This window comes from Microtus oregoni, unplaced genomic scaffold (assembly GCF_018167655.1).
Source record: "Microtus oregoni isolate MIOR12 unplaced genomic scaffold, Mior012 000036F_ref0000092, whole genome shotgun sequence".
NCBI classification, from domain to species: domain Eukaryota; kingdom Metazoa; phylum Chordata; class Mammalia; order Rodentia; family Cricetidae; genus Microtus; species Microtus oregoni.
The window spans coordinates 18,563,982-18,590,029 of NW_024543095.1; the positions used below are offsets into that span (position 1 = coordinate 18,563,982).

General features: G+C 43.3%; 1 protein-coding gene and 1 non-coding gene across 2 annotated transcripts in view; both read left to right on the forward strand.

Moving 5' to 3' along the window:
* The window catches only part of Msh2 (mutS homolog 2), a 56,925-nt gene that overhangs the window by 25,913 nt on the left and 4,964 nt on the right, over positions 1–26,048 (forward strand). Inside the window, exons 8-14 of the mRNA XM_041631085.1 lie at positions 4,211–4,320; positions 15,800–15,923; positions 16,938–17,088; positions 18,259–18,356; positions 22,061–22,306; positions 23,422–23,626; positions 25,038–25,285. Coding sequence (XP_041487019.1) covers positions 4,211–4,320; positions 15,800–15,923; positions 16,938–17,088; positions 18,259–18,356; positions 22,061–22,306; positions 23,422–23,626; positions 25,038–25,285 — 1,182 coding nt within the window. The remainder of the gene's footprint in view (positions 1–4,210; positions 4,321–15,799; positions 15,924–16,937; positions 17,089–18,258; positions 18,357–22,060; positions 22,307–23,421; positions 23,627–25,037; positions 25,286–26,048) is intronic.
* Positions 8,067–8,173, forward strand: LOC121433110. The gene has a single exon (XR_005972274.1). It is a non-coding gene; the product is annotated as a U6 spliceosomal RNA (small nuclear RNA).

Consider the following 26,048-nt stretch of genomic DNA (forward strand, 5'->3'; position numbering starts at 1 on the left):
GTTGACTCCCTTACAGTTCAGAGGTTTAATCCATTATCATCATGGTGGGGAGCATGATTACTTACAGGTAGATGTGGTACTGGCTACATCTTGATCATAGGCAACAGGAAGTGGACTGAGACACTTGGCAGTATCCTGAGCATAGGAAGCCTCCAAGCCCGCCTCCACAGTGACACACTTCCTCCACAAGGCCACACCCACTCCACCAAAGCCACAGCTTCTAATAGTGCTTCTCCCTATGTGGTTATGGGGCCAGTCACATTCAAACCAGCACAGCACCTGTCCAAACAGACCAGTTCTGTCAGCAGAGTGATGTGCTAAACTAGGTCACCCTCACAGTCATCTCAGAAATGCAGGGTATAATCTAAAGGAACAAATTTCCAGCAGGCTAAACAGCTCACCAGCTAGGTGTACAGATTATTTCATGCCCAATTTAGCCTCGATTTTGTTTAAGCTATTACAACTATCTTAAAAAGTCTCATTTTGTTTGTGTTTTGCTTACACATACATGTGTCTGTATATGTGCCGTGTTCGTGACTGGTGCTCACTGAGGTTAGAAACAGGTGGTCAGATCCCTTGGAACTGGAATCACAGACAGTGGGTGCTGGGGCTCGGACCCTGATCCTCTAGAAGAACAACCAGTGTTCCTAACCATTGACCCATCTCACCAGCCCCCTGCTGTTGCAATTTTGATGGGGATGCATTGAATCTTTAGGTTGCTTTTTTTTTTTAATTTTATTTATTATGTATACAATATTCTGTCAGTGTGCATATCTGCAGGCCAGAAGAGGGCACCAGACCCCATTACAGATGGTTGTGAGCCACCATGTGGTTGCTGGGAATTGAACTCAGGACCTTTGGAAGAGCAGGCAATGCTCTTAACCACTGAACCATCTCTCCAGCCCCTCTTTAGGTTGCTTTTTTTTTTTTTTTAATTATTTATATATACACTTTCCAGGATACAGTGCCAGATCTCATTACAGATGGTTGTGAGCCACCATGTGGTTGCTGGGAATTGAACTCAGGACCTCCGGAAGAGCAGCCAGTGCTCCCAACCTCTGAGCCATCTCTCCAGCGCCCTCTTTAGGTTGCTTAATGCACCATTTCACAATGTTCTGCCAGTCTGCAAGCATGGGTATCTTCAGTTCCTCTCTCCACCCTGACACTTCACACTTCAATTCATTTAGGAAGCTTACAGTTCCCAGCATGATCTCTGAAATCCACAATCCTTATTTGGTAACTGTAAGTGCCAAAGTTAATGGCCAGTGCTTGATTATTTCATGTTTCCTGTGCTTGTACCCTCTTAGCAGGTGACTACCAACTGTCTGCTTTGTGCTTATGGTACCACAAGACTGAGTAACAGTGACAGCTGTGGTCCTTTCTCTTGTGGAGAGTCCTTGAGAATGGAAGGGTAGAAGAGATAATAAGGAAATAAATAAGTGAGACTTTCAAATGCATAGTAAAATATGATAAAGAAAACTAGGGAAATGCTAGGTGCAGTCAAAGGCATCTATGATTTTTATTTTTATTTATTTTTTTTTTTGGTGGGGGGAGGGTGCGGTGGGTTTCAACAGCCCTAGCTGTCCTGGAACTAGTTCAGTAGACCAGGCTGGCCTTGAACTCACAGAGATCCACTGCCTCTGCCTTCTAAGTGCTGGGATTAGAGGCATGCACTTAACTGTCTGGCTTCTCTATCAGGACTGGAGAGACAGCTCAGCACTTAGGAGCACTGGCTGCTCCTCTTAGAGGTCCCAGGTTTGATTCCCAGCACCTACTTGGTGGCTCATAGCCATCTGTAAATCCAGTTCCAGGGCATCTGACGCCCTCTTCTGGCTTCCTGGGGTACCACATAGAAAACCCATATACTTAAAAGTTTTAAACTTTGAAGAAAGGAATTGCTATTGTTATATGTAGTGCCTGACAGCTGTAATCCCAGCTTGATAAACTGAGGCAGGAGGGAGGAATGCCATGAATTCAGAGCAGTCAGGACAGAGTGAGCAAAAGAGATTACTTTCTGACATCGAACTTGGATGATGAAACAGCCAGCTTCTAAGACGTGAGAGGCTGGGAACTACTGTATTGGCCAGGGAAGCATTTAAGGCTGACAGGGTTAGATGTGTGTAAGGAGTGAACTAAGGGAAGTGGTTAGTTACCAGACACTGACCAAGAATGGTAGGAATCTAGCGTGGTTCTCTTTCCTTAAGATAAAAACAAAAGGCACTTACTTTAAAAAACAACCCCCCCCCCCAAATAAACAGATTCTTTTTTTTTTCTTTTTTTGTTTTGTTATTGTTTTTTTTTTAAGATATGGTTTCTCTTTGTAACAGCCCTGGTGGCTGGCCTGGAACTCATTCTGTAGACTGGGTTGGCCTTGAATTCACAGTGATTTACCTGCCTCTGCCTCCTGAGTATTGAGATTAAAGGCACATGCCACCCTACCCGATGGCAGGGTGTTTGCTTTTTCTAGAGTCCAGTTTCAGTAAATTACACATTTGCATTAAGGGTCAGAATTCCGCCCATGTGTTCGTTGCTAGGCTTTCTTTTCTTTTAGGCATTGGCAGACCTTTTGTACCCTTCGTCTGCACATCTTAACATAGCAGAAAGCAAAGTGGACATTAAACTAATGCCCGAGATCTTTGTTGCTAAGGTTCCTTCTTGATGGGAGTAGTTTTTGTACTTTTAGTGTAGTCTGGGCATCCTCAAAGCCTGTGATTCTCCCACCTCGGTCTAAAGTGCTGGGTTGCAGGGTCACACTGCTGTATCCCATTGAAGACATGAATGAAGTAGGGGAGAAAATCACTGTTTTGCTTGGCTGCCATTCATCCTTTTACATTCATCCTTTTGCCAGTCGTTTCTAAGCCCAGGGGATAAAGAGCCAGGCATTGTAACACAACAGACACTATGTAGGCAAAGTGTTGTTTACAGTCTGTCTAAATGTTTCACACGTATGTACTATTTTCTCAGTGTGTCAGAGGCTGTTGTGATTAATAATGAAACATGACTCCATGATAGCTTTTCATAATTCTCATTCAAGAGCTACTGAAATTGAAATTTATTACTTCGGTAATAAATTCAGTGTGCCAGGGATCACTTGCAGAATTCCTGTAAGAATTTATTGGCGATGAGGAGGAAAAAAATCTTTGTGTCCCAAGTAGTAATTGTATGGCTCCAAAACCACAGAGAAACCCTGTCTCGAAAAACCAAAAACAAATAAACAAACCAAGTAGTAATTGTAGATAGGGTTTTCCTGCCCTGGCCGCCTGCTCCCAGATAGCTGACACAGAGGCTTAGTGCTATTTATAAATGCTCGACCGATAGCTCAGGCTTGTTACTAGCTCTTACACTTAGATTAACCCACATTTCTTACCTGTGCTTTGCCATGTTGTTCATGGCTTGTTACCTCATTTTCCGTATGGCTGGCGTCCTTTCTGATCCGCCCTTCTTCATCCTATCCTTCTGAGTTTGGCTTTCCCGCTAAAGTGTTCAGCTGTTATCCTGTCCAGCTATTGGCCAGTCAGCTTGTTTATTATACCAATCATAGTGACATATTTACACCGTGTACAGAAGGATTACTCCACACCAACCTATTCCTAGTGGTCGTGTACAGTGACTGTTCAGTGCGGAGCACTGCCTGGTGCTGTTCACATACCTGTCCTCTGGCTGGTCGTCATTGTACCAATAGGGAAAGAAGGCTTGGGACACCAAGTTGCAGATGAGAAAGCCAAAGGGCAGAAAGCTTGGGGCTGGCATCCAGCTCTGTTGATCCTGTTCCCTTCCTCTCTTAATTCTCCAGCGTGACTCTTACACATCCAAGTTCAGTTTAAATGCTTGACTTGATTTAGCCCCTGTTAACTGGAACACCGTGTTGTTAAAGGAAATTAGAAATGGAAATTAGAGGTCCTATTTTAATGGCTTTGACTTTGTCTTATTAGATCTGCAAGAAACAGTGTTCATTTAGTCGTAATTAATGTTTCTGCATCACTTATGAAGGAGACGACAGACACGCAGGAAGGGTGCATTCGTAGGAGGCGTGGGCGCTGCGCAGTATTTTCGCGTCTGTAGAATGAATGCAGTGTTCATCTTGATTAAAACATAAAAGCAGAATGACGTTTGGAGACCTGCACAGTTTGTGCTTTGTGGTTCAAATGGTGTTCATTATTTTAGTTTTGTTGTGGGCTCTTGTCTTTATTTTTGTTTTTCTTTGTTTTAGGAAGACACCAGGCATTGTTGTCGGCAGTTTTTATGACTCCTCTTACTGATCTTCGCTCTGATTTTTCAAAATTTCAAGAAATGATAGAAACAACTTTGGATATGGATCAGGTATGCAGTTTACATTTAATCCCACAGCAAAATATTTTTGGAAAAGAAAATAAGCATAAACAAAGCTAAAAAGAGCAAATGAGAAAAAAATGTCTAATTTCTCTTGAGGGTTTTTTTTTTTTTTTTTTTTTTTTTTGCTTTTAAGTGTGGCACCTTTGGAAGCCAGTCGATGTAAATTTAAATGTTAGACAAGGAAGAAATGGATTCGATAGGCGGTCCTGGGGCTCAAACCCAAGGCCTTGAATGTGGCGGGCAAGTGTCTTATCCCTGTGCTCCATCCAGCCCAGTCCAGTAATCACTTCAGTGAAGAGAAAGGCTGCGGCAGTGGTTGTTGCGTGTGTGTGTGTGTGTGTGTGTGTACTGGTGCAGGAGTCGGGTGTGTGTGGGCAGGCACGGGGGTGACTCAGTGTCCCCTGCCTCGGCTCAGAGTGCAGGATTAAAGGGTGCACCACTGAAAGAAGTGACCCCGAATGTTCAGTGAATTGTATTTAAATTCTAAGATAGAAGGGATTTTAGTTGCTGGAGAAGTTGGCCATGGTGTTTGAGTTTAGGCGCAGTGTGGACTATAATGTAAGATTGTCTCAAAAAGTAGAAGTTAGGGGTAAACGAAAACGTTTCTGTTTTTCCTGTAGAGAAGTTGTTTTTGGGAGGTGAGGTTGATTTGTGCTTAAAATGTGCATAAGTGGTTTTTTTTTTTAGGCTTCTTATGTGTGTGTGTGTTTGCCAGCATGCATGTCTACACTATATGTTCTGGCCCCCACAGAAGCCAGAGAGACCATCTGATTGCCTGGACTAGAGGTGGATGATTGTGAGTTGCTGGGAACCGAGCCTGGATCCTCTGCAAGAGTGTCAGGTGCTCTTAATCACTGATCATCTCTCCAGCCCTTCTTTGGGTGTTTGGAGATAGAATCTTATGTTCCCTCTGGCCAAGGCTGGTCTCCAACTCAAGGCAGTTCTCCTGGCCTTCCATTTTAAGTGCTGGGAGTACAGGCATGCAACGCACTGTCCATCTTGAAAATTTTCTAAGCTTAAAAACAAAAACCTCACAAAATAAAAAAACCTGGGCAGTGCTGGCTCACGTCTTTAATCCCAGCCCTGGGGAGGCAGAGGCAGGTGGATCTCTGTGAGTTCAAGGCCAGCCTGATCTACAGAATGAGTTCCAGAATAGGCTCCAAAGCTACAGAACCCCCGCCCCCAAAGACCTAAGCTAAATTTCCAGTTAATTGACCATGCAAGAAATTTGTACTCAAATTATTGATATTCAGGTAATGCAGGTAATAATTTGGTTGGCTAAATTGTTAGTCTATGGTTCTTAGTACTTGTAGACTTATTTGAGTTAATAATTTGCTCTATGATGTTGATTTACTTTGGTCGTATTAGGTTATGTTTGTTATTTGTATTTATGTGTGTATGCAGGTGTGAGGGCATATTCTAGAAAGAGTAAAGTAGCAATTATAGTTTTAAAAGGCTAAGATAGGATAGATTTTAATTAGAATTGCTAGATCCAGTGAGACCCTGGATTCTTGAACTCTGTGATTTTAATTTAATCAAAGCCAGTTTCCTTTTTTGGTGAGCCAGCGTCCCGAGCCCTGCTACGCACCATGATGGGGCTGTTTGAAGCAGCGGTTGTGTGGAGTAATGGTGATGATTGCCTGAGCTAAGCACAGTTGCTTACAGTGTTGGCTTCCTCCAGACGGGCGGAGGACTGCTGTGCCCGGTCACCGTTTGCACTCGGGAACTTACTGTGTCCATGTCCAATGCCTCTAACCTTATCCCAGGTTATAAGGCAAATTCAAGCCTTCACCGTTAACACAGATATTTGTGATGATTTTAGGCATTTAAATTACATTAAATTACCACTTTGAGAAATCCTCTCGGGACTCTTCAACTTCCCTATCTAGTCTTTGAAAGCTTCACCGTTTTCCTGCTGTGCTCCCAGGAGTTCATGCGATGAAGGAGCCTTCATTTACTCAGTGTGCTGTGTGCTCCTCCCCGCCAGCTTTCTAAGTGTTTCTGTGGCTGCTTTCCATAAGTCCTCTTTTTTTCCCTACTTTTGAAATAAATGTAGATCAAAATTATCCTAAGCCAAGATTTCAAGAAGGCATTGATTTTTCACAGAACTAAACACTTTTCCTTTATTGGTATTTTAGTGAATTATATCAATTCTTAAGATTTTTTTTTTGACAGTTTTGACCATGTATACTATTTATCTTAAACATAATCTAATCCAAGTCTTTCCACTTGCCCTGGCTCTCCACCCCATGTCTTCTGCTATCTAGTTAGTCCTGCCTGCATGCTCGCGAGTGTGGCGCCATCCAGTGGCGACCTACCAAAGGCCACACCAGAAGACAAATGGCTTTCCCTTTCCTCTGAGTAGCTGTGATTGTCGGTAGTGCTTCATTTATTGGGGAGCTTCATGCACCCCTTGTATCCGTGCTGGAATGTTTACTGGCTTGACCTTATTATTTAGCTAATTATACATTCTATATATTGTGTGTGCGTGCAGGTGTAGAGATCAGAGGACAATTTGAAGGAATTAGTTTTCATATGTGTCCTGCAACTCAAACTCAGGGTGTCAGGCTCAGCAACAAGCACCTTGATTTCTGAGCTATCTTCCCGACCCCAGAGATTATTTTTATTTTTAAATATTTATTTTATTTATTTATTATGTATACAATATTCTGTCTGTGTGTATGCCTGCAGGCCAGAAGAGGGCACCAGACCTCTTTACAGATGGTTGTGAGCCACCATGTGGTTGCCGGGAATTGAACTCAGGACCTTTGGAAGAGCAGGCAATGCTCTTAACCACTGAGCCATCTCTCCAGCACCCCCCCCCCCCAGAGATTATTTTTAAAGATGCTGCTGTACTTGTTGAAGATATCTTCTCTGATTAAATGTTCATGTCTCCCCCAGCATTTCCCTCTCCCTGGAGTTCAGCTGTTTGGAGAACTTAAGACTTAAAAAAAAAAATTCTTCTGAGTTGTCTTTCTCTTTCATTATTTTCAAACATTACCAATTTTGCACCCTCTTGTTGTTTTTACTTTGAGTGTATTGTGTGCAGGTGTCCAGGAAAGTCAGAAGAGGACATGGATCCCTTGGAGCTAGAGTTACAGGTGGTTGTGAGCCACCTGCTGTGGTTACTGGAAACTCTGGAAGACAGCGAGTACTCTTAGCCAGTCCCCTTTTATTTGTGTGGTGGGGGAGCGGGCATGGCGTGTCTGGAGGTTTATTAAGTGTTTAACATTTTACTTCCCTTCAATGTTTCTTTTTAAATGAATGCATTCCACAGGTTTAAGAAGGAATGATTTACTCGATTTGGTTTATTTCCATTATCATTTATTTAGAAGAATGTTGATCTGCTTGATCTGTACCCGTTTTCAAACGTTCTTCACCCACTCGAGATCGAGCTTGTTTTCTAGCTTTGGGGAAAGTAATGTGGGTTTCTTTTTCTTTTTCTTTCCTTTTTTTTGGGGGGGGGGGGTTTCAAGATTGGAGCCTGTCCTGGAGCTAGCTCTTGTAGACCAGGCTGGCCTCGAACTCACAGAGATCTGCCTCCCTCTGCCTCCCAAGTGCTGGGATTAAAGGTGTGGATCACCACGGCCCGGCTAATGTGAGTTTCTTACCAGTTGAACTTTCATCATTATTTAGGTATGGCATCTTGAGTGATAATTTTTGTCTTGGATTTGATGTTGTCTAGTAGAAAAGATAGTAGCTTGGTCTATGGCATGATAAAGAATTTCCCCTATATGGTCACTTTCACAACACATATGCTAAAATTGGAACGATACAGAGAAGATTAGAGTGGCCCCTGTGCAAGGACGGTGTGCAAATTCATGAAGCGTTACATATTTATAAGCTTGGAAACAAAACCCAAAGGATTTCCCCGCCTTTGTGAGTCTTCAGGGTTTAAGTTACAAAGCTTCTGCCTAGATATTGTTTCTGGAGTTAGCATGCTCTTTTGTTTGCCAGTGCTGGCTGCTGCGTCCAGGGTCCTGTGTAAACAAATACACACTAGACAAACCCCACCACTGAGATGGGACTGTAGCCCCACCGCGCCCCTTCGGTAGCATTTTGGCCTATTGACATATTTTGTGCTTTCCCTAATCTTTGAATTTGCATCAAATTGTTGGTTCTTCCTTGCCCGTTGTCTCCCTGGAACAGTCCCACAAGGCAGCTCAGGCTGATTTGAGGCTGCTGCTTTAGCCCACAGTGTGGGTTACCGGTGTACGCAGCCCCGGTCTTACTCACTTTTGCGTTGATTGGGATTTCTGACTTTGAGGCTGGGAGCTGGTGTTACAGACCCATCGGTTTGTTTCTTAGAGCCTGCTAGTCAGGCTTTCTTATTTGCTTGAAAATCTGCTTTTCATTCCTGACATTTAAGGTTCCTTTAGGTGCATGGTCCCAGGTTTGTAGTTCTCCCTTAGTTGCCTTAAGTATACTGTGCTGTGATTTGTCTTACTGATGTTAGGTTTTGTTCCAGATGTTATTTCTGTACACCCAGAGGTTTATTTCTCTCTCTCTCTCTCTCTCTCTCTCTCTCTCTCTCACACACACACACACACACACGCACACGCACACACGCGCACAAAAAGCATGCCATAGTATGCATGTAGAAATTAGAGGACAGTTTGTACAATTATTATTATTATTTTGATTTTTTGAGATAGGGTTTCTCTGTAGCTTTGGTGCCTGTCCTGGAACTAGCTCTTGTAGACCAGGCTGGCCTTGAATTTACAGAGATCCACCTGCCTCTGCCACCTGAGGGCTCGGATTAAAGGTGTGTTCCACCAATACCCACCTTTTTTGGGGGGGGGTGTACAAATCTTACTTTAAAAATTCATGTATTTACTTAATTTAGGTGTACATATGTGTCTGAATTTTATGTGACATGTGCGTGCAGGTGCTTGAGGAGGCCAGAAGAGGGCTTTCCATCCCCTAGAAATGAAGTTAGAAGTAGGTGGCTGTGCCTTATCCGATGTGGGTGCTCCAGACTAAACCAGGCTCACCTACAGGCCAATCCTGAGGGGCCTTTTCTCATCACGGTTCCCACAGATGACGCACGCTTGTGTCAAGGTGAGAAACTAAGCCACACAGCTGTCATGTGTTGAACACTGTTCCTCCTCATTTCTGGACTTCCACTGGAACAGGGTGGACTGTCCCTGCCCTTGCCAGTGACGTGTGTAGTCCAGCAGTTAGTGTTTCAATTCGGTTTAGCTTCCTACCATCTCCAGTAGTAGCTGCTTTCTTACTGTTGCCCTAAATGTCTTACTATTTAGTCTCCCTTAAAGTGTGTGTTTGGTGCTGGGGAAGTGCATTGTAGATGCTCTGTGTGATGCGCTCTCCCCGCAGTGGTGCCTGTAGCCTTCCCTTGGGTCTTGGATCTTAGGCCGTACACTGTTTCCTGTTGAATCTCTGTACGTGTGTGTTCGCGTGTGTGTGTGTGTGTGTGTGTGTGTGTGTGTGCATATGTGTGTACATGGTTGTCCTGTTGGCTTTTTCTTCATGCATTTCACGAGTATAGATGGTAAATTTGTATTTAGCTGGATTTTGTATGAATTGTATATATCTTCCCTGATTTCCTGGAAGTCACCCGCCCCGAGTTGCCCACCTGTACTCCTGAGAGTGACTAAAGGCACGTACCACCACGCCCATCCCCAGAGAAGCTTTCAAGCTTTCCTCTCAGCCTGGGCGTCCAGATTTATTCGGGTGAAGATTTAGCTGTGACTGAAAATAACAGTGCAGCCGTGAGTAGGGGCGCCTTCAACAGTGGCGGTGTGGTGGTGCAGTGCTAAGATTAGTGTGGTGGTGCAGTGCTAAGATTAGGGCTTCAGTTCCATGATGATAGTGCCAGCGCCGCCCGGTGGGGCAGACTGCACTCCTGTGGCAGGACCTGGCTCCTATTTGATGATGATGGTAGTCTAGGGTGCCAGCACCGCCCGGTGGGGCAGACTGCACTCCTGTGGCAGGACCTGGCTCCTATTTGATGATGATGGTAGTCTAGGGTGCCAGCACCGCCCAGTGGGGCAGACTGCACTCCTGTGGCAGGACCTGGCTCCTGTCTTGCGGCCCCACCACCTTTGAGCTTGTGTCCATCTTCAGATGCAAGGGGGCTCACGGTCTTTCCAGCCCGTCAATGTGCCGTTTATTTTGGAAATGGTATTCATGGCTTTTTCTCACATTCTCTTGGCCTGGATTGATTCAGAACCCCACACCTGGTTCTGAGGGAAGCTAGGAAAGATTATTTTTGATCTCAGTTATATGTTTTACTAAAAAAGATCATTTCAACCACAATAGAAGCAGGGGCAGTAAAAAAGCCAGCAGCTAACATGGTTTTGTTTGCCGGCATAAATTGTAGGCAGTTGTTATCCAGACCCCATTATTGGTGGAGGGGGTTCTGCCTTCACTCTCCTCATTGTTGATTATTAGTCAGGGTTGCTATCACTGTATGAAACACCATGACCAAAGCAGCTTGGGGAGCTTCGTCATCAAAGGAAGGCAGGACAGGAACTCAAGTAGGGCAGCATCTTGGAGGGAGGCAGGAGCTGATGCCATGGAGGGGGGCTGCTTACTGGCTTGCTTGCTATGACTTGCCCAGCCCATCTTTTTATAGAACCCAGGACCACCTGGCCACCACAGTGGGCCTGGCCCTCCCACATCAATCACTAATTCCCTACAGCTGGATCTTATAGAGGCTTTCCTCAGTTGAGGTTTCCTCGTAGAGGACTCTAGCTTGTGTCAAATTGATGGGAACCTAGTTAGTAGTCAGGACTTCCTATTACTATTTTGGTTTTCTTGAGAAAGGGTTTCTCTGTAGTCCTGGCTGCCCTGGAACTAACTTTGTATACCAGGCTGTTCTCGAACTCACTGAGATCCACCTCCCTCTGCCTCTCAAGTTCTAGGATTAAAGGCATGCACCACCACTGGACTGTATTTTAAGACACCCTGGCTGCCCCGGAACTGGCTATGTATAGAAGACCAGACTAGCCTTAAATGCACAGAGATTTACCTGCCTTTGTCTCCAGACTGCTGGGATTAAAGGCTCGTGCCCCCTGGCATGAAGTAGATTTTGAAATAACCTCCGATAGTGTGTTGGAGAATCTTCCCTTGACCGCAGTTAGACTGGAATATTCTCCAACTGTTCATTTATTTGGAAAAGAATGCTTATAATCTTTTATCTAATACTTGTGGGGTAGTGGAGCTTTTAAAGTTAGCATTTAGCATTGGCTCAGCAGTTAAGGGTACATGCTTTTGCAGAGTGTAGTGGGGAGCTGCGGGCTGTGTTCCGCTGCCCAGCTCCTGGCCACCGGCTAGCTTTATACCCGAAATAACAACACAGAAACTGTATTCATATAAACACTGCTTGGCCCATTTCTATTAATGTGTGTAGCACCACGAGGTGTGCTTACCAGGAAGATTCTAGCCTACGTCCATCCTGGGTTGGAGCTTCACTGCATCTGCCCTGGAGAGGAGCGGCATGGTGTCTTAGCTCACTTCCTCTTCCTCCCAGCATTCTGTTCTGTTTACTCCACCCACCTATGTTCTAACCTATCAGGTCAAGCAGTTTCTTTATTAATTAACCAATGACCTTCCTCCATCAGCAGAGGACCCAGATTTGATTTCAGCCCCCACATGGAATGGCAGTTTACAACTACCTGTAACTCCAGTCCCAGGGGATTCCATACCCTCTTCAGGTTTCCACGGTCACCAGGTACCCGTGGTATACACAGACATACAAGCAAGCAAATCACTCATATATACAAAACATTAAAATATATAAAACTTAAAAGCATTGTAAGATACTTAACATCTTTTATATTTATTAGTTTTATAATTCCTTCATCTTTTGATATGCATCCTCTATAGAGTCTTTCTAGTCTTTCAATATTGGTAATTTGATTTCAGCAAAATCTATGTTGTGTTGAGTTCTCTAATGATTTGGTGAAGGGCTAACTTTCCTGTTCTCTCCCCACCCCCGAGACAGGGTTTCTCTGTGTATCTCTGTCTGTCCTGGAACTCACTCTTTAGACCAGGCTGGCCTCAAACTCACAAATTAGATGGAAACTGAACTTGGGTCCTCTTCAAGAGCAATTAGCTGCCCAACCATCTCTCCAGTTTCCCAGCAGCTTTCAGAACTGTATGTTTTGTTTTGTTTTGTTTTGTGATTTGAGAGAGAGATGATGCCTATAATGTCTTGAGATTGGTTTTGGGGAAAGTTTAAAAAGGAGTTAAAAATATGGGGAAAAAAAGTTCTTCTACATAGATTACAAATATATATATATATACACATACACTATCGACTGCTTGCCTGCGGCTCAAAATGCCATAAACTCATAACCTAAATAAAGATTTATATCAAAACTAATGCCAAGCCATGTCTAGCATGACCAACCACAGACTCACACTGGGGACATCTGTCTGATGAAATTCTATTCTCATGTATCTGATATAATGTTTCTAAAAATAATCTGTATCACATAAAAAATATACATGCAGTTACACAATTTTTTTTTTTTTATTAAAAAGGATAAGTGGTATGCTGGGCGGTGGTGGCGCACGCCTTTAATCCCAGCACTTGGGAGGCAGAGGCAGGCGGATCTCTGGGAGTTCGAGGCCAGCCTGGTCTACAGGAACTAGTTCCAGGATGGGCACCAAAGCTACAGAGAAACCCTGTCTCGAAAAACCAAAAAAAATAAAAGGATAAGTGGTGTAGGAGGGTCATCTGTCTATGTGTTACTTTCATTGGTTAATAAAGAAACTGCCTTGGCCTTTTGATAGGCCAGCCTTTAGGTGGGTAGAGTAGACAGAACAGAATTCGGGGAGAAAGAAAATAGAGTCAGGGAGTCACCATGCTTCTCCTACCCAAGACGGACAGTGATTAGACTCGTGCCGGTAAGCCACAGTCAAGTGGCGATACACATTAATAGAAATGGGTTAATCAGGATGTGAGAGTTAGCCAGTAAGAGGCTAGAGCTAATGGGCCAGGCAGTGTTTAAATGAATTCATTTTGTGTGTTGTTATTTCGGGGTATAAGCTAGCTAGCCAGGCATCTGGGAGCTGGACTGCTGGAAGCGGCCTGCCGCTCCTTTTACAACAGATAACTCTCATGCCTAAAAAAGATGCATTCAGATGCAATTCCTTTGAGTCTTGTGTCTGTCATTCACCGACTCCATACCCACCTATTTCTGAGACCCTGTCCCATACGTCCCAGTATCCCCCAATACCCTTTCTGAGCTGCTCCATCACAATTTCTCCTTGTAGCCCTGGCTGCCCTAGAACTTGCTCTGTATGTAGACCAGGTTGGCCTCAAACTCAGTGATCTGCCTGCTTCTGTCTCCTGAGTGCTGGGATTAAAATTAAAGTGTGCGCACCACCTGTCCTTCCCCTTTTGCAAACAGTCTTCCAGTGCCCACACTCACCAGAGTGTGGTTTCAGTGAAGCCTTGCTAGTGTCTGCTGCTGTTTCTTGTTCTTGGGGGAGGGGGGGAGGGCAGGAGATGGGGGAAAAAAGCTGTGGCGGAATGCTGCGCAGCGGGAGTTTAAACACTCACACCCCATTACAGCGTCCCTCTCCCTTGCTTTGCTGCTCATTTTAGGTACTTATGCATGTTCATTTAATGACCTTAATGCATGATATGCAAAGAACTGCCTTGACAAAAAGGAATCTTATTCTTCATGTTTTTATATTTTTAGTAAAAGTATAGTATATCTTTCATCTTTAAAAATATTCAGAATTTTAGCTTTTAGTATTTTATATAGTTGAAACATTTTGTTTTAAATGTTTTATCCATTTTCTGCTAGCTTTCTGTAATTTGGTTTTTATTTCTTATGTAGTTCACTTTAGGAATGTGCAGATGTGCTCTGATTAAGTGGATAATAATTAGGAGCAATTTGTTTCAGTCTTATTTAGTGAATATGTTTTTGTCATCTTGTTTTAGAAAATTGACTCACTCTCCTATTAAGCTTTTATGTATAATCGTCTATTTAATAATTTTAATTCCTGGTGCAGATAGACTGCTTTTTAAAATGTTCCTTTGTAATTTTATTTGTTGAAATCTTAGTCATTTGTTTTTTAAAAAAGAACAGTCATTAGGGTTGACGAGCTCTCAGCATCTGATTTAAGTGCCCGTTTCCATGGGGCCCATCACTTGAAACCAGTTCTACTTAATCTTCAAACAAATTGCCTTTATATAGGTCTCTCACAATAAAGATTTGACAGTTTCATGTAGGTCTTTGCTCTTATAAATGATAGTCATTTTTCATTACAGTTTCTTGTTAGTTAATAATAGGTGCAAATGCCAGGCATGGTGGTGCACACCTATCATCCCAGTCCTCTGGAGCAGAGGCAGGCAGAGCTCCACAGTGAGACTCAGTCTCCAAAGACGTAATGTAGGAGCCAGCTTACAGCAACGGTATTTAAGAATGCCGTGACTGGGTTTGACCCAGCATTCACTCTCTCCCTACCCCAAAAAATGTGTTTTTAAATAATGAAATCTGGATGAACTTTTGGGACTTGTTTTGAGCCGGAGTCTCGTTTAACCAGACTGCCCTCCATCACATGTGTGCACTGCCATGCCCAGCTGCACCGTATCTTCTTCCTGGTTTGGTGTGTATGGTGTGGTATATGTTGATGAGCTCCAGGGTTGCTTCTGGCCCTGCCCTCAGGTTATAGGCACACACGCGGGGACTGGGGACTCAGATGTGTTCTTATAACTGAGTCATCCCTCTAGTGCCTCAGCGGAACTTCAATGTGAAGAAAACCGGTTTTTAGGTTTTTAATTTTTTGAGATGAGTCTCACTATGAAACTTTGTCTGGCCTGGAGCTCACTGTGTAGACCAAGCTGGCTTTGAACTCACAGAGATCTTCCTGTCTCTGCCTTCTGAGTGTTAGGAATAAAGACCAGCGCCACCACACCTGGCAGTTCTAAAGGTTGTGGGGAGCGGGGAGAGAGTATTCATCTGTGGGAGGGCAGCACCAATGTGCTGATCAGAGGTCAGCTTTTGAGTGGAATCCAGGAGTGGAGCTCAGGTCTCCAGCCTTGGCCTGTAACTTGTAGCAGTTCGTTTACCCACCGAACCATCTCGCCGGCACTCACTAGGTACGGTTTTCTAAGCGTGGTTGTTGTGGGTGATTGGGAATGGGGTGCTGTGCTGAGTTAGAACTGTTAGTTGAGATTCTTCAGATCTTTGGTTTGGGAAAAGCTGCAACTTGACTATGGTTCTGAAATTGAGCATCCTTTAGTAGTAAGGGGAGCATTGGATGTGTGTCATCTTGTTATGTAGCTATTCATATGGGTAATTCCTGTGTTTCTAGAACTCTTAGGCTATTAAAATGTTAATGAGTAGAAGGTTCTCAGTGTTGTCTGAGTGACTCAGGGGTGGCCAGTCGCACCTTTAAGTAGGTGGAAGAAATGACATACCTCCTAAAATCTGTCCTCATCCATTTGTTTGTATGACTTGGTGACTCCTTGTTCTGTTTGTAGGTGGAAAACCATGAGTTTCTTGTAAAGCCCTCATTTGATCCTAACCTGAGTGAACTAAGGGAAGTGATGGACGGCCTGGAGAAGAAGATGCAGTCCACATTAATAAGCGCAGCCCGGGGGCTTGGTAAGAATGATTCTTAAAGTGTTCACACTGGTGCCTGAGTCTTTGGCGTTGTCACCCCGAGAGCCCTTGCTGATGGCAGCTGGTGACTGTTGGACATTGGAACATTAATGCTGTTAGTGACCTTACTTTTACTTACACACGGCTGTCTGCTGTCCTTTCTCTGCAGATGAGATCTGTTCATCGTTGTTGCTATTAAATTCAGTTGCTGTTCTTCAGCCAACAAATTTCTGTATAGTATTTTTGGTTTTTAGTGTGGTTTAATAATCACTTTGAGTAAAATTGTGAGCAGAGGCCACGATAGAAAATTTCACAAATCTTACAATACATAATGTTTGCTTGCTTTGTGAAATTTGCTCTGCTTAACAAGAATAAAGCCTGGTTCTAGACTTTCACTGTCCAGTCGCAGTTTTGTTTAGAAATCGCATTTGGCCACTTTCAGTTCTACCCCAATTTTCAGACATTCTTTGGTTAGAGAAGCCTGGCCTAGGATGGTAGCTTAGTGGTTAAAGGCACTAAACCACCAAGCAGCCTGGTGGCTGTCCTGGGACCCACATGATGGAAAGAAAACCTGACTTCCATAGTTTGTCCACTGACCTTAGCACATGAACTGTGTGACACAGTTCCACACACACGCACGTGAAAACAAGTCAGTGTGAAAAAGAGCCCTGTGCGAAACTCCTTAAGCACGGACTGTACCATAACCATTTCCATCGGCAGCCAACATCTGGAGCTGTGTGCTGCCCACGACTGGTCCTCTGCCCCCTTGGGCGGGTTTATCCATATAAAGAGCATCTTCTTTCATGTTAGAGGCCAGCATTCGTAAGAGATTAGAATTCCATAGGAATATTTTGCATGGTTTCCCAGGGAAGTGGGACTCGCATCTTTCCCAGTGAGATGATAATTTGCGGTATGTTGCCCTGTCGTGAGTGTGTTGCCTTCAGATGCAGTGATTTTGACCATCTACACTGGAAAGAGTATGTATTGATGACCTAATTGTTCTTTCTGATCATAAAGGATTGGACCCTGGCAAACAGATTAAGTTGGATTCCAGCGCACAGTTTGGATATTATTTTCGTGTAACCTGCAAGGAAGAAAAAGTCCTTCGCAACAATAAGAACTTCAGCACCGTGGATATTCAGAAGAATGGGGTCAAGTTCACCAACAGGTCCGAGAACGATGCTCTCTCAAGCTTCTGGTAGTTGATGGGTTCTCATAAAATTGAATGCCTTCGACAAAGAGTTTTTACTTTTATTGCTCACTGTTTTTTAAACAAGAACTAAGAGTCAAGCTTTGCTTTTTTTCCAAGAAGCTTATCATATATTCAGCTCTGTTAGCTGGGAGGCATGCTTGTGTCTGGAGTCCCAGTTCCACAACGGCTGGGGGATCGCAGTGAGTTCGAGTGATCTCATTCAGAATGAGATCCCACCCAAGGCAACAAAACCAGAAAGACTGTTCTCCCCAGCTGTCTCATTGTCTTCTAAAAAATCCAGATAGGGTGAATAATTAATTAATGTTTCTGTGTTCTTTGAGCTAGTTCCTCTTGTTCTGCTTTATTTTTGTCTTTTTTTTTTAAAGTTTATATCTGTTTTTTAAGTTATATTTAGGTATGTGTGATTGCAAATGGGCATGTATCTAAGGATCCAGAGGCCTTGGATCCTCTGGAGCTGGGGTGGTAGGTGGCTGTGAGCTGCCTAATGTAGGTGCCAAGAGTTAACTCTGGTCCTAGTAAAACAGCAAGCCCTCTTAAATGCTGAGCCATTCTCTGGCCCCTCATCTGTCTATTTTTCTAGGAAAGTCTCAGTATCATTTACCAAGTAGAAAGAAAAAAATCCTGGTATTTCAGCTGAATGTATACATTAGTGAAGGGAGATATTTAACTGTATTACTGGGGCTATTCACTATGTATTATAGCTATTTTATGTTTGCTGCTGAAAAAAAACCTTAATTTTTTTTCTTTTAACTGATCTTAGGAAGTTTTGGATAGACTTATTCATAGGTAAAACGTTTCTTGCTTTTTGCTTTTATTTTTTTAAAAAAAATTTTTATTGGATATTCAAGACAGGGTTTTTTTGTGTAGCCTGTTCAGGAAGGAGCTTACTGTGTAGACCAAGCTGGCCTGAAACTCACAGAGATCTCCTGTCCGTGCACTTTGAGTGCTGAGATTAAAGGTGTGCATCCCAACACCCTTAGATGCCCATTTTTCTACTTGTATTTCCATTTTTAATTTTCATTGTTCAGGTGCTTCATAAGACAAATATGAATATATTTTGCATAATGCACATTACTTATGTCAAACATTTTGATATTTTTAATAGTGCCATGTTTTGATTTGCAGTGAGCTGTCTTCTTTAAATGAAGAATATGCTAAAAATAAAGGCGAATATGAGGAGGCCCAGAATGCCATTGTTAAAGAAATCGTCAATATTTCTTCAGGTAAATTTAATAGAGCATTGAATGCTTTTTCTTGTTTAATAGAAAAGCATCAGGACATTTGAAGATAGTTTTGCTTCTGTTTTAATTTTTTTTTTAAATATTTATTTATTTATTATGTATACAATATTCTGTGTGTATGCCTGAAGGCCAGAAGAGGGTGCCAGACCTCTTTACAGATGGTTGTGAGCCACCATGTGGTTGCTGGGAATTGAACTCAGGACCTTTGGAAGAGCAGGCAATGCTCTTAACCTCTGAGCCATCTCTCCAGCCCCTTCTGTTTTAATTTTTTATTGTTATATTTATTTAATCTGTATTGTGGATGCATGTGTGCTTGTGGAGGCCAGAGGACAACTTGCAAGAGTTGGTTCTCTTTTCTGCTTTGTGGATCCAGGGATTGAACTACAGTGATCAGATGGTCAGGCATTCTCTGCTCGGCCGTCTCGCTGGCTCTCACGGTAGCGCCTGTCACAGCTCGTCTCTTCACTCCTTAGCTGAAGTGTCCTTTCGAATGCTGAGATTGAAGGTGTGAGCCACTATTCAATGTTTGTGTTAAATCTATCTGTAGGTTCACACCGTAGGGTATGGAAATGAATATCACTGAAAAGTGAATACAGGTTAAACAAGACCAGCTGTTGGGAATTCTATGTGCTTGCTGCTTCATAGATTTTCATAGTCCTATTATGCCATTGGGGGTGGTATTTTTTATTTGAAGGGGCAATGTGACTCACTATGTGTTACCAGCCTGGGAATGGCATGAGTCTGTGTTTAGTGTTTGGTGGGCAGTGATGTGTGTTAGTCTGAAGGCGACATAAAAAGGCTCTGTTCAAGATTAAGGGAGACCTGAAAGGGCAGTCCAACTAAGTCAAAGGCCCAGAGGGGCAGTTGAGAATAGCTGGGCAGTGGGAACACTACTGTAAGATGCTGTGACACCATCGTAGTCTAGAGCTCACTTACGGCAGGATGGAAAAACAGGAGGATGTGTTTTCTGAGGGCTGTGTACTGCATTATTTAGGAATGATGAATCTTGAAAGACTGTATACATGTTTAATTCTCTAAGTTGTTTTACTTTTTGAGTGTTCATAATAAAGCAAAAGAAACAACTTAAGGTTTATTTTAATATGCTGTATGTATTGGTGCAGAAATGAATGGGGTGGTTTATGAAGATTATATTCTTAACTGATGATATCAGGTAACTGAAGCACAGTAATTAAGTTGATTTGTGTTCTTGAATCTAATTTGCATTTTGAAGAGCACTATAGATACTGTTTATTTCAACCGTGAGTCTTCCTCCAAAACAAAACAGAAGCTGTTCTTCCCCCGGCTGGTAAAGGTCTGGTTTTAGTCTCTGAATCTGGGGCTTCGCATCATTCGCCATCAGCCTGAACTAATGTGCCTTCTTTAAAATGCGGTGGACACAGAAACTCCTTTCCTGTCCCTTTCTATGGGTTCAGTTTTTGACCCAGGCTAGCCTCAAAGTCGAGAAAAGATGCTTTTACAAAAATTATAGGGCTTGTGGAATGGCCTAGAGGATCAAGGTGCTTGCTTTAGGCTGTGGGACCTGGGTTTGACCCCTAGGCCCCACACGGTGGGAGGAAAGCCAGAAGTTGTCCCCTGGTGTCCAAATTTGTGCAGCGGAGCATGTGTGCACATGCATGCTCACACAATAATTAATGCCTATTTTTTAATTATAAAAATTTTATTTTATTTTGTTTTAAGATAGTTTTTTAAGATAGTTTAAAGTTTGAGATAGTTTATACATTGCAGGCTAGCCTTGAGTAGTTCATCACCCTCTCGCCTCCCAAGTGTTGAGATTACAGCCCCGTTCAACCCATGCATGCAGGTGCTACCCAGTGTGAGTGCTGGGCACCGAGCTCAGGTCCTCTGCCGGAGTGGCCGTTGTTCTCAACCACAAAGTCACCTCCCCAGCCCCAGTGTGGTTGAAATCTTAACAAGTTTAAAACACTAAGAAGGTGTGGGAGTGTGGCACAGCTATACTGAGCAGCTCGTCTAACACGCACAAAGCCCCGGCTTTTTTCCCTACCATTTCAGATTAAGTATATTTTAGTAAGTTCTACATTAATGGTTAATTAATTTCTAGAGGTTCTTACTGCTTTCTGATAATACAGTGTGACACTTTCATTTCCTTGCTTTTCCTTCCAAACAGCAAAACAGGAGTGTAATTTTATAATACGAGATGATTATTTTATTTGGCCATTTTTAAGTTAATTATCACCAAAACATTACTTTTATGTAGAACAAGATAATGAAAAATGTAATGTTGGGGCATGGTGGTAATGGTCTTTTTTTGTTTTTTTGTTTTTCCAAGACAGGATTTCTTTGTTTAACAGCCCTGACTGTCCTGAAACTCGCTCTGTAGACTAGGTTGCCCTTGAACTTGCAGAGATTCCCCTGCCTCTGCCTTCCGATTACCGGGATTAAAGGTTTGTGCCACTACAGACCAGTTGGCACACACTCTTAACTTCATAACTCGGGAGACAGAAGCAGGCAGGTCTCCGAGTTCAAAGCCAGCCAGCCTGGCCTACTACAGCAAGAGCATATGTAAGAAAACCAAAATTTTGAAGCAAATCTCTAGCCATTTAAACAGAAAATCTTATGTATTCTTTTTTTTTAATATTTTTATTTATTTATTATGTATACAATATTCTTTCTGTGTGTATGCCTGAAGAGGGCACCAGACCTCATTACAGATGGTTGTGAGCCACCATGTGGTTGCTGGGAATTGAACTCAGGGCCTTTGGAAGAGCAGGCAATGCTCTTTCCCTCTGAGCCATCTCTCCAGCCCAAATCTTATGTATTCTTAAAGTTGAACTTTTTCCTGGACTCTCCAGAAGCACTCTCATTGGTAATCACATGATAGGTCATGAGACATGTGGATTGAATCACATGATAGGTCATGAGACATGTGGAGTGAATCACATGATAGGTCATGAGACATGTGGAGTGAATCACATGATAGGTCATGAGACAGGTGGATTGAATCACATGATAGGTCATGAGACAGGTGGATTTGCTCTGTCAGGCACTCCGCTCCATTAGCATTTAGAATCCATTCTGAAATTTTGGCCATTGCTGTCTTCACGTCTTTTTTCTAGCCCGTGTTAAGGAGTTGTCGTGATGGCTTTTAGTTCTGGTGCTATGGCAGAGTGGGAACTTAAATGTGTGCTATTGGCTGTCGGGTCAAATTATGGAGAAATCCTCTGCGTGTACCAGTTGAACAATTGGAACTCAGCTAATATTCTTACAGTGGCTGGCACATTTCTTGTGATCCTAACTCTGTCATTGTGGCTTTCCTAAGTTCCCCAGCATTTAGGGGAACGTAAGGCTAGAAAAACATTTAACACCACAGTGAGTTTCAGACTTTTTTTTTTTTAAGAAAAGATTTATTTATTTATTTCATGTGCATTGGTGTTTCGCCTGCATGTGAAGGTGTTGGGTTCCCTGGAACTGGAGTTGCAGGCAGTTGTGAGCTGCCATGTGGGTACTGGGAATTGAACCTGGGTCCTCTGGAAGAGCAGCCGGTGGTCTTCACTGCTGAGCCAATTTTCTAGCCCCAAGTTTCAGGCTCATTTCATTATAGCAAACTTGTCAATTTTTTTAAATGGTCTTGAGCTAAACTTTGATTCTAAGGTGTATCTTTGCTGTCTGATAGTCCTGTGTACATGTCCTGCTTTGTGTTTTCACAGGCTACGTAGAGCCGATGCAGACGCTCAATGATGTGCTAGCTCAGTTAGACGCCGTGGTCAGCTTCGCACACGTCTCAAATGCAGCACCCATTCCTTACGTCCGGCCCGTCATCTTGGAGAAAGGAAAAGGAAGAATTACTCTGAAAGCCTCCAGGCATGCTTGTGTTGAAGTCCAAGATGAAGTCGCATTTATCCCGAACGATGTGCACTTTGAAAAGGGCGCCCAGATGTTTCACATCATCACCGGTAAGGTTTTTGTTACTGTTTTTGCCTTTCAAGGAAAGGTTTCTTTGTGTAACCTGGCTGTCCAGGAACACAGTTCTATGGCTTCGAACTCACAGAAATCCACTTTCCTCTGCCTCCTGAGTTCTGGGATTAAAGGCGTGAGTCACCAATACCCTGCTGGTAAAATTTCTTTAAGGAGGGGGGAAAAGTCACAAACCAAAAACCTATATTTTGGGCTTTGTGTGAAGAGTTAACACTTCTTTAAAGCCCTGGAATGGAACTAATGTGTTATAAATGATGAAAGAAGTCTCTGTTTCTGACGTTAGAGAAAGAATGCATTCTCGGGTTGGTAATGCTTTCAGATCCTGATTAGAAGGAAAACTTTGGGGTGACTAAAGTTTAGGAGACAATATTGTTTCAGTTGTTCGGAGCATTTAAAAGAAAGGTTGTTTCACCCACAAAGCTCACCAGAGTCAGTGTGTGGAAGATTGGACCTGTTTGCTGGAAAAGCTTGTGGTAGCTCCATCTAGAATGGAGCTGAGCTGTCTGGAGAGAGAGTAACTAGATCCGGAGTCTAGAAAGCAGTAGGGAGGTTAGAGTGCCACAGGTACTGGGCACGTGATGACTGCATTCTATTGCCTCCCTAAGTGGGTATTTAAATTGTGTAACCTAACCCAAACAAGGAAACCACACATTTGCCAAAAGAAGGTTTGTGTAGCATGGCGTTTAAGTGATATGAGGATAATCAGCCCAGGCTGATTATTCATTACTAGCCCACTTATTAATGACTGATACTATTGACTATCGGTTGGGTCTACTCTTGACATCATTAAATTAGTCTGCCGGTGTCTTTAGCCGGGTTGATACATGCAGATTTGCTGCAGTCAGACTCCAGGTTAGCTATCTATATATCTCACGAGCTCTCTCCTGTTAAAAGGCTCAGTGTAGGCTTGTTGGTAGAAACGGTAGAAGCGTTTGGAGGCTGTGGACAGCGACTTTGTGCATGTGTTCTTGATGGCTTTTGTGTCTGCTTTGGGTATCATTGTGACTTAAACAACCTTCAGTTATAGTTTTGAACTACCAGTGTCTTGTTAGTGAAAGAAATCAAAAGTCTTGCTTTTTGATATATTTTATAGGTCCCAACATGGGCGGTAAATCCACATACATTCGTCAGACAGGGGTGATTGTACTCATGGCCCAAATCGGGTGTTTTGTGCCATGCGAGTCAGCAGAGGTGTCCATTTTGGATTGCATCCTGGCTCGAGTTGGGGCTGGTGACAGTCAGCTAAAAGGTGTCTCCACGTTCATGGCTGAAATGCTGGAGACGGCCTCTATCCTCAGGTATGTGTGACGCGCGGCCCCATTCTGTGTGAACTACATTTATGGATTCGTCTGTAAACGAGATAGGCTTTCTTTGTTTGGCGATTGTTTGCCTGTGAGCTGTATGTACTTTATATGATCTTAAAAGGGTGGCTGGAGCTGGGGCGCCTGCTGTCCCGGCTGATCTGGAGACAAGGAGTGACTCGTCCAGCTGGGGCTCTGTAGCAAGTGTCCAAAAACAGAACAGGGGAAGCAGCTTGTTATCTTTTAAAAACAAAGTTCTTGGACCAGAGACGGCTCACCAGTTAGGAGTGCTTACTGCTTTTGCAAAGGAGCTGGTTTGGTTCCCAGCACCCACATGGTGGTTTCCAGCTGTCTGTAACTCTGGTTGCAGAGGTAATACCTCTGAAGCCTCTGGCCAGCATGTGTTCCTGTGTGCCCGTGGGGCACATAATATACTCAAGCACATACAGATACACCACCTAAAATAAATACTAAGTTCTTCCTGTTCCTAGTGGTCGCCTCTGCTTTCACCTCCACTGTCCACAACACCTAGAACCTTCTTGTCCTCTATTCAAATCCTTTCTCTTCTTTAAAGTTCTTCTATGTGCATGTTGTTTTGCCATGGGTGTCCGGTCTCCTGGAACTGGAGTTACAGACATGTGAGCTGCCATGTGGTGGTGGGAACTGAACCCAGGTCGTCTGGAAAGAGCGGTCAGCGCTCTCACCGAGCCACCTCTCCAGCCCAACCTTTAACATTCTGATGGTGAAAATACTTCTTCCCTGATGGTTTTTACAGTCATGGTTTTGCTTGCTGTGTTTCCTACTTTTTGAGGTTGCAGTTTAACACAAATGAGTGGTTTAGTAATTGATCAATACACCTGTATCTACAACTTTAAAAAAGAAAATGAGATAGCAGTTGACAGAAAAAGAGGTAAACGCAGGGAGTGGTGGTGCACACCTTTAATCCCAGCACTTGGGAAGCAGTTTCAGGCCAGCCTGGTCTATATAGTGAATTATAGGATAGCCAGCACTACAAAGGATACCCTGTCTCAAAAAACCGAGAGAGAGGGTGTGGGGAGAGATAACACACATATCAAACCCCCTGATGTGGATTCCTGTGTGCTGTCTCCTGTGTTCAACAAATAATATTCTGCTGCAGACTCCCAAGATCTCTTTGTCGTCCCTCTTCTGTGATAATCCCTGAGCTACAGTGTGTGTGTGTGTGTGTGTGTGTGTGTGTGTGTGTGTGGCTTTTTGAGACAGGATTTCTCTGTGCAGCAGCTCTGACTGTCCTGGAACTCTGTAGACCAAACTGGCCTTGAACTCACAGGGATCTGCCTGTCTCTGCCTTCAAAGTCTGGGATTAAAGACGTGCGCCACCACACCAGGCTTCAAACTACATTTTATGTCCTGTAATTGTGCGTTTCAGATCAGCAACCAAAGATTCCTTAATAATCATTGATGAGCTGGGAAGAGGAACATCGACTTACGATGGGTTTGGATTAGCGTGGGCTATATCGGAGTACATTGCAACGAAGATTGGTGCCTTTTGCATGTTTGCAACCCATTTTCATGAACTTACTGCTTTAGCCAGCCAGATACCAACCGTGAACAATTTGCACGTCACTGCACTAACGAGTGAAGAAACCTTAACTATGCTTTACCAAGTTAAAAAAGGTGGGCACGCGCCACTCGAGGCGGGAACTTACTGCCTAAAGTGGTATCTGTCTGTCACATTATTTATTCTCGATGGTTATTGTTGTTTTTTAAGGACACACTTACTGCTGGGTGTCTAGAGAAAAGAGTAGTATACATTATCTGCATTACTGCATCAGAATGATAAAGGGGGAGAGGGTTTGGTTTATTCCAGTTACAGATTTAGGTTGGTGCTGTTTTTTGAAGTATGTGTGTGGAGGAAACTGTTGACATGGTTTGTTTTCAAAGGATCTACGTTCTTTTGAACTGTGTCTGTGTGCGCGCCTTGTCTGTGGTATGGGTTAGTGCACATGAATACAGGCAGAGTCCGGTAGGAGACTGGAGTTGGGACTTGTGCTGGGAACTGAATTCATGTCCTCTGGAGGGGCTGTCCATGTTTTTAACCACTGAGCCATCTCTGGCTCTTCATGTTTTTAAGGTTGTGTTCTGGAAACACGCTCATTTGAACGTGGTGAGTCAGATTCACTGACAGTGTTAGTAGTGGCTCTGTGGTACTTTGCTGTTGTGGCAGAGGTTTAGAAAAGCTGGTGGGTGTGGCCCCCTCCATGGTGCTTACCAGGAGGCTTCTTTATCATAGTGGATGGTTATTTCACTAGTCACCACAATAAGGTTTTTCACACGTCTGACTTGACTTCCCATGAACATGTTTTTGTTCTTGTTACTGCTCACATAGTCTTGATGTCCTCTTTGTTGTTTTTGCTGAATAGGAATTAGTTTGAGTTAC